At 38.2% G+C, this 9,148-nt stretch overlaps 1 protein-coding gene across 1 annotated transcript; it reads left to right on the forward strand.

Annotated features, from left to right (window-relative positions):
* Positions 1-7,063: 7,063 nt before the first annotated feature.
* On the forward strand, positions 7,064-7,909 carry LOC110913987 (leucine-rich repeat extensin-like protein 5). The gene has a single exon (XM_022158797.1). The coding sequence runs from the start codon at positions 7,064-7,066 to the stop codon at positions 7,907-7,909; it is 846 nt and encodes a 281-aa protein (XP_022014489.1).
* The last annotated feature ends 1,239 nt before the right edge of the window (positions 7,910-9,148 follow it).

Consider the following 9,148-nt stretch of genomic DNA (forward strand, 5'->3'; position numbering starts at 1 on the left):
CCATTTTCAGTAATGCAACGAATCGGACCAGTTGCTTATCGCTTACAACTACCAGAAGAACTAGCTGGAGTACATGATGTATTTCATGTATCCAATCTCAAGAAATGTTTATCAGACGAATCGCTAGTAGTACCTCTTCAAGATGTGGAGGTCAATGAAAAATTGAAATTCGTAGAGAAACCACTGCAAATAGAAGACAAGAAAGTCAAGTTTCTCAAACACAAACGACTAGTGCTAGTCAAAGTCAAATGGGATTCAAAGAGAGGACCAGAATACACTTGGGAGCTAGAATCAGAAATGAAGCGGAAATACCCTCATTTAATCCAGTAAATCTCGAGGACGAGATTTGTCTTAAGGTGGGGAGGATGTAACAACTCACACTAAAATTAATACTTAGTAGATTAATTATCTATTTAGGAAACCCTAATTGAGAAACCCAAGCAATTCTACACTAACCCTAAAATTTTCATAACAATCGGAATCAGGATCAGGGCCCCTAAAACTCAGGGGGGGTAAACCCTAAATGATAATTATCTTCGAAAACTCGTTGTCTAAATTCTGAAAATTCAAATCAGCAACTCAGCAGGCCTATACCCATGACAAGGCTACCCTAGGCCATAAGGACTTGCCCCGCGATACGCGACAAATGTCGCGCATCCTTCCGCGACTCGCGGGCGGCGCACATTTTCAGTATATATAGGGGGCCTTGGGACTTGAATTCAGGTGTTAATTCGACGTAGAAATTCATAGTATACGTTGAGATATTAACTGTTTATTACAAACACACACTGCACGGGACGCTGCTACAACAAACAGGGTAATAACTCGATCGCTATTACGATTCAACGTCCGATCGATTGAAACTATCCAACGATTGTTTAAGTGCCGCTCAAATTGAGTTTATACTTTGTTATTCATCGTGATTTCGACTTGAATGTTTAAGTGCTGTTCGAACTCGGACTATAATCAGTCATTCGTTGTGAATCAGTTGAATTGTTAAGTATTGCACTTGTAAATCGTTGTGAGGGTTTAATCTCGTGAATTAACGTAACTGCTGAATTAGTTACTGACCCCGTTTGTGTGTGCATTGTTATTTAAATTAGGTTAAAAGGCTAATCAGTAAAGCTTATACTCTGCTCGTTAAATCTGCAATGTGAGTCATTCTCTTTTTATCAACTGTTTTAGAAAACTCCAAATTATTTTCCAAAGTTATAATTACAGGGATTAAGTCTTTGTAATCACCAAATTACAGCCGGTATGTGGGGTTTTGTATACATTACTTGTTTCCTGTCACACTTGGATAAACGGGTGGCCAAGGGGTGATCTGACCACAGTCACAGACACCATTGGACAAATAGGCTAGCCAATGGATGGTCGAGTGACAAATACTGTGGGTAGTTGGTTTGATATCAGAAACATTGTAATCGCTCTTAATACTGTGAATTATAACAAATGTGTCGTTTTCAGTAAAATGAATGATTCACTCAGTATTTCCCCGCTGACAAAACCTTTTTCAAACATGTTTCAGGTGATCTGTTGTGAGCAAAGAAAAGTGCCGGGAAGCACTACCAGCTTAGAAAAGTGGCTCAATGTAAATAAATAAAGAAACATGTTTTGAATAAATATTTCCCTGTGAAATCAGCTTAATGTAAATTATGGGATTATATCCCTAAATTATGTAAACGGGCAGTTTGAAATATTGAAAGATCCTGTTTTAAAAAGTCTTCCGCTGTCGCCTAAATTAAAGTACCACAGGTTTCCTGTCCCACGGCTCCTGGAACAGGTCAAACCGGGTCGGGGGCCGTGACATGATTGCTGGAAAAATTGGTAATCCTATGCTAACAAAGGAAGACTACGATCAGATCGATGTAGAAGAATTAGAGCTTATGGACATTAAAGGTGTTTAGCTAGTGTCTTGAGAAGAGCTGAAAAGTTCAAAATGATTACAGGGCGAAATGATTTTTTGGATGCTCATCTTTCAGCTTTAGGTTTTGATAAATCTAAGGTTACTTGTTTTAAATGCAGGGATAAAGGCCACTTTAAAAAAGAATGCAAGAATCAGGAGACTAGTGGAGCAAAGAATCCCTTTGGAAAAGATGATTACTATCGAAAGGCAATATATCAGCAAATCACTCATCAACCACACCAACAGAAGGATTTACAAACTGCACATGGAAAAATGATCGAAGATGCAAATAAGAAAGCTTATTATGGCATTATTGATCAAGAAGATGAAAAAGTGGCTGATGGTTTTAGCTGGGACAAGTACATTCCAGCTGATCCAAATGTTAAAGCTTTTATTGCTCAGAATGTTCAAAAGCCAGAGTTGATGAAGGAATGGATGGCTGTGTTATCTGATGAAGATGAAAAATCTGTTTCTTCAGAAAACGGTTCAACAGAAAGCAGTGATGATGATGAAGAAATTGAACAGATAAATGTTGTAAAAACTCATTTATCTTCTAACAGTTTTGAATTTTATTTTGCAGATAAACTGAAGAAACTCAAAGAGAGAAAAGCTGCAAAAGAATTGAAAGAAATTAAGATTGTTGAGAAGATAGTTGAAGTAGAGAAGATTGTGGAGATTGAAAAGATTGTTGAAGTCACAAAACCGTGTCTTACATGTTTGGAATCTTGCAAACAATGTGAAGAAAAAGATGAGAGGTTTAGTGAATCAGAAAAGTTGAAAGAGAAGTTATTGTTTGATATCAAGAATTTGAAAGAGTCGTATGATGTTTTGAACAGAACTGTGAATAGTTTGCAGAAAACTAACTCTGAAAGAGAAGATTCTTTGGAGATGATGAATGCAACGATGATGTCGAAGCAGAAAGAGATAAACTTTTACATCGAAGAATGTGCGAAATGGAAGCAAGAATTGGAAACTGAGAAAGCTGAAAATGAAAGAATCAGAAGATTGTTGAGAAGTTATACAAGTTCTAATTATATAATTGACAGAATTTATCCAACTGTAGCAGGTTTTGAAGCATTTGAAGACAAGAAGTCAAAGAAGAAGGATACTGGTAAGAAACAGAGTGTCTTTTACAATAAGTGTCCGCCTCCGATTTGGGAAGGGTATTCGCCTAGGAAACCGAATGAGGAACAACTTAAAAAACAGTCAATATAAAGTTAGAGTCTGAGATAACCGATGTATTACCAGACAATATCGACGTCACATTCACAGCATTCGACACAGATCATGAGTCCGAATTAATAAAAATGGTGGTCGATCAGGTGTTGGATAAGGATGAGGAGTCAGAGTCAAAGTCCGAGTCCGAAAGTTCGTGTTTGTCAGTCGGAAGTTCGAGTTCGTCTATCAGGAGTTCAAAAACGTCGGGAAAACGGGTTTATAGTAAAGAATTTTTGTTGTCAAAATCTAATTTGAAGGACGAAACATTTGAAGTTGCATATACTTTGAATGATTCTGACAAATTATATTTTGATAAAGAGTTTCCAATAAGAGGTGTTAAACCTGAAATGATCAAAAAGGTTTTCAAACTTACAGAAATTAATATTTCTGAAATAAAAGATTTAAATCTTTCTGAAAAACCTAAAAAGTACACTTCAAGAGTTCAACAAAGATTGAACAAGAAAATGGCTTACAATTATGGTTTAGAGTTTCGAAAGAAACCCAACCATAATGGTAATTTCAAAAAGAAAGGTCTTGGTTTTATTCCACCAGAAAATTACAAAAATGAGAAAATTTCTAAAAAAACAAAATTTGTTTCAGGTCCATCTGCTGAAGAGGAAAAGAAGAGCTTATTCTGGAAACAGACAAATCAAGAATTTCTTGCTGAAAAGAAAAAAATGAAGCTCTTCAGAGAAAAGAAACAAGAACCTGTTTTAGATGCAATGAAGTTGGTCACATTGCATGGAATTGTCCGTTGGCAACAAAGACAAAACAGGGAGTTTCAGAAAAACTGAAAGAAATTGTTGTTGATAAAACCGAACCACCAACTGAGAAATTTAAAGTGTTCAAAAGCTCAAAATATGAAGTTGGTGAATGTTCGAAAAGATTTTACAAACGAAGGGGAAATCTTGACAGTCTAGTCTGGGTTGTTAAGAAATCAGATGTAAAATCTGGCTATGAGTCTGATTCCACAAAATCAGAGGAGCCACATGTTGTTAAAAAAGGTGAAAACTCAGTTCCTCCGATGGATGATGAGAACTTTCCACCATTGAGGACTGAGAATTTTAAACAAAATATTGGGAAAGTTGAGATCTCGAATCAATTTTATTCTGAGAAGAATGAATTTGATGTTGAGAAAGCTTTTAATGGAAATATAAAGAAAATTTTTGGGAAGATGATCGATAGAAAGGTTAAAGGGGTAAAAGATTTTTATGCTACGAAAAAAGCAACCTACACCCCAACAAAAGAGGAGTTGGTATCGCCCAAGGTTGGTCAGGCTTGGGTGGATATTTTCTTCCATTGAAAAATCTGACTTACCACCCAGGTTGGTAAGTGTTGAGCAGGAATCGGCATCTTTCTTGAGAAATTCACTTTTGTGATATTTCGTCTTTCAAAGTGGTAAATCAGGGACATTAAGTTGTACTTGATTTTCTACAAGTGATATTATTGTTAAAATTCAAAATTGTTATATTTGTCAAATGGTTAAAAAAAACAATGTGATGGACCCCTAACCTACAAGTAGTGAAATCAGCAAAACTTATTTTCCGGAAAAATCATTTTGATTAATACAAACTTAAGTGTTTTGAAATCATAATGAGAAAATAGTTTGTTGAAAGGGGGAGTTCCGATTGTTTATGCCAAGTGGATGGCGAATTGATGTGATTTGATATTAGTTGTCAACTTTACTTGTATAGTTTGTTTTCATTTTTCTTTAAATGTTTGTGAATTTTAGGGGGAGTAAGAATTTTCAGAAAATCCAAAAACATTAGAAAATTGAAAAAGCCAAAAACATGATAAAATGCAAAAATGAGTTTGTTGTGAAAAAGAGGAAATGATAGTCCATCAGTAGACAGTTACAGTATGCTAAAGAAATGTAATGTTTTAATAGCGTTAAACGGTCTCACTGATGATATGCCGATAGGTTTTTACACATTTAGTAAGCTTTTTCGGGATAAAAACTTAAATTCAAACTTGCTTATTTTGTGGGGAACACTACTTGGATATATAGGTAACCCCTAAAATTTCATTTGAAAGATCCCTCTTTCTGAGATACTAGGTCTTTATGCTCAGTGATATCTGGGGTATTATCCCGGGACTTCTGATTTTGTGGAAGCAATGGCCTAGTCCCCGGAGAATACTTTACGCTTGCTTGAAATAAAAGCCTGCCCTCAGTACAAAAAATGATGAAACATTGAAATATGCTAATCATGTGCTGTTGTAAAAAAGATCCTCTAAAGGGGACCCACCAAAAGTCGAAGCCGTCATCTCTCTGCTGAACGGAAGTTCTGACCTGAGCTCTTACGGTTCTTCGCATTCAACCCCTTACAGATATCATCTGTGGTATACTCACATGTAAGACTGAATATTGGGATCTGGATACGGGAGTATATTCAAGAGGTGGGACACATGAATGAGTTTAAGTCCTTAATACATCTAATTCATATCCTGAATCAGTTGAAATTTGTGTGAAAATTTAAGTGGATCAGTATATCGGCAATCTAAGTGAATTGTTTAATTCTTAATGTGTAACTAAGCTCAACGATACTTGTGACTTGTCAAAAACTGATATGATCCTCTTACACAAACTCACAAAAATATTGATTGTAAATACTTCTTTTCTGCATGTTTTATTTCATTCAAAAATCCAAAAACATTTTAGTGTGTTTTAGCATAAAATTTTGAAAAATCCAAAAAGATTTTTGACAACTGGTGTTAAAGAGCTGATTTTCAAAATTCCAAGTGCTAAACATGATGAGCATGTGGTGAGGGGGAGCTTGTGTTTAAAGGAGAAAAGGTTTTGAATATTTAATTACAAGTGGTTCATCAATTGTTAACATTGTTATATCATTCTGGATAAATTTGAGGGGGAGTCTGGTTATATAAATTTGTCAAATGTCAAATTTGTGAAATTTATTGTGAGGTAGAGGATGTGCAGGATAGCCTGGATTCTGAAGTCTGAGTATAGAGCCAGGACACAATTCTGATCCTGTGAAAGTCAGATTGCAATCAACATCCAAGAGTAAATGATATTGTTCGAGGGGAGTATGTTGAGGCTGAAGAGTTGGAGAAAGAGATAAAGTTTGAGAATGCCTACACTGTCAGATTCTTCAGAGAGCGATCAGACTGATAAAGACTGAAGACGTTGAAGACTCGACACTTAAGACTCGTCAACATCCGAGGGGGAGTCTGTTGGTGCATACGTCTGTCGACTTTGTCTTGTATCGAGTCTTGTAATAAAATAGTTAGATCGAGTTACTTAGTTCAGGAAAATAGAGTTTTAGAGATCATTTCCCACGAAATGTTTATTCCGCACGAAATAGACATGGCACTTTCAAGGGGAATTAGAAACATTGCACTTTCAAGGGGAATTAGAAACTCTATAAATAGGGAGTTTAGTCATTTCATTTGTAACTTCTCCCATTCCAGCAGCGAAGCTCTGCTGAAGTGTCTACAGGTCTGTAAATGTTTCATATCAATAAACAAGACGGTTTAACTACTTTCTAGTGCAAATCAAGCTGAACCGACACCAAAACATCTGATTCCGCCTCTCGTTTTGGTCTAGAACTCTTCTGAAAGACTCGTTTTGGTCGTTACTCGATCCTACAGCCGTCACGATTCTGAAGAGGAGGACGAGGAAAGGCGCCGTTTACCAGCCATGATCATGAGGCCGGACCTTCCCACCGGCGAACCCCTTCTGTTACCATGAGCACCAGTCCTCAAGAAGTCTGGAGGACCTATTTGGAGCCCGTGAGGCGATCTGTCTCGCTAAGTTCATCACCCTCTTACCATCATTCCTTTGGGCCGCAGTCGGAGAACGAGCCCAAAGATTCACACCACTCTTACCTACCACTACAGTGGTCGGGGTCGCACCACGCATTTCAAGACCCGACCCCATATTTCCAGAGCCGGTTTAACCCGGCAAACCAGATTGAAGAACCAATGGGTCATAACCCATTGGGCCCAGAAGACCATTTCCATGAAGCTCAGGACATGGAGATGGATGACGATCCGGATCCTGCTGAACCACCATCTGGGACACCTACTCACCCCATTGAGATTTCGGATGGGTCGTCTTTTCATGGATCACCTTATCGTGGTCCAGACAGCTATGAGGCAAGGTTTGCCCAATACGATTGGGTGTTTACTCCCTCCTACAACTCAACACCTCAACAGCAGCAGCAGGATCCCTCGGAGGATTCACGTTTTGTAGCGGTCACTCCACCGCCACCGCCTCCAGAGCAGCAGCCGCCCCTGGAGCCACCAAGGCGGAGAAGATCAAACACACGGATGTCCGTGCGAGGGGGATTCCGTTTCAGCACCCCTCAACCTTCCAGTGGCAGTCACTACCCGCCACTATATGAAGACCCACAGATTGGTGGGCCTTCAAACCCCGTTTCTGAGGTGGACTCTACGCCAGTCGCACCACCACCAATGGGTTATGATAACCCGATTCCTTCATACGCCGGTACAGTGGCGTATAACCCTTTTGAGCAGCCAGCCCATACCAACTACAACTACGCCGAAGTTGACCCATACCTCATAGCGGCAAACTATAATGCTCTCCATCCTGAAGGGCCCTATGGAGCACCCTGGGGGACTGGATACCCAACCTATGGGTACCAATACCCGCCACCTCCTCAACCTCCACAGCAACAGCAACCACAGCCGCCGCAGATCCAACCACCACAGCAGCAGGAGTTTCTTCAAAGGTTGAGTCAGGTGGAGCGTGAGGTTCGAGAAGAGCGTAGAAGCTACCGAGGATTTCTTAAGGGTTTACAAGTTTAATCAAAGGGAAAAGCAATAGGGATTTTTGAAGATTCCTTATTTATTTAATTGTATTGTAATTTCCTTGTTTCAATAAAGTCCCAGCGTGATATTTATGTATTCAGTCCCTGCGAGGACTTGTATTTCCAGTTTAGCCCCTGCGTGGGCAAGTCATTTATGTTAAAGTCCCATTTAGGGCATTCATGTACTCTTTTTATTTAATTATGGAATGTGTTGAAATTTCAATTATCATTATATGCATAAATATAATATATATAATAAAACAAAATATCATTCCTTTTGAAAAATTAATCTGCCATTATATTAAATAAATCTTAAAGGCAAAGCCTAGTCCATATGTCATATTAAGACAGGGCCATGATGGTAGTTCCTTGTATGATTCAAAATCCTTGTTAACATCTGAAAACATGTTAACACTCCTAGGAAATGTGATTAGATAAAATCGCATAAGTCATCCTTATATTGGATCCTTCCAATTCCTTTCTTATTTTTAGCATCCGTTAGTGATGTAATGCCTGCGGGCCATATTCATTGTCATATAAGACAAAAGACAGCTGTAGTCTATGACTCCCTGTCAAGAAAGGTAATGAACTATGATTCAAGCCTTAATGCCTCGATCCTATAAGATCTTGGCTTATAATTTAAATTTGTCCTTGTGACTTGGCCTTTTGTGCCATTATTATATCTTAATTATAACTGAGGATAATTATAATGAAAAATCCTAAGTGAATATACTTATCAAATTAACCAATATGGTTTATTAATGCCATGGATAATAAATTAATAAGATGACAATCTTGTTATAGACTTCTAAATAAACCATTGTCATAATTTTATGTAGCAATCAAGCTACATGGCAGAGTCAACAGTCACCCAAGGGAAAATCATGATACCACCTGAATCAACATAGCTGGTGCAGAACTGCAGGCATTGATAGACAATGCCGTTACTCGAGCTCTGGACAGACGAGACAATGAATCAAGTGGTACTCGAAGCAAGACCCTATCGGTACCTCATTCTAAATCGCACCCTAAGATTCATTCTGAGGCTCATAACAATCCACCATCTAAAACTCATGAGTCGAAGAAAGATGATGACCGACACTCATCAAATCAACATAGTGTTCCGTCTAAGAAAATTATATTTGATCAAGAGCCACGTGCAAAGACCTGCTCCTATAAGTATTTTGTCTCCTGCAAACCCAGGGATCTTACTGGGGAGAAAGGAGCTATTGACTGC

This window comes from Helianthus annuus, chromosome 15 (genome assembly GCF_002127325.2).
Source record: "Helianthus annuus cultivar XRQ/B chromosome 15, HanXRQr2.0-SUNRISE, whole genome shotgun sequence".
NCBI classification, from domain to species: Eukaryota; Viridiplantae; Streptophyta; class Magnoliopsida; order Asterales; family Asteraceae; genus Helianthus; species Helianthus annuus.

Excerpts from the sequence above, each read along its gene's own strand:
- LOC110913987 (XM_022158797.1), top strand. The coding sequence starts at position 7,064 with ATGGGTCATAACCCATTGGGCCCAGAAGACCATTTCCATGAAGCTCAG.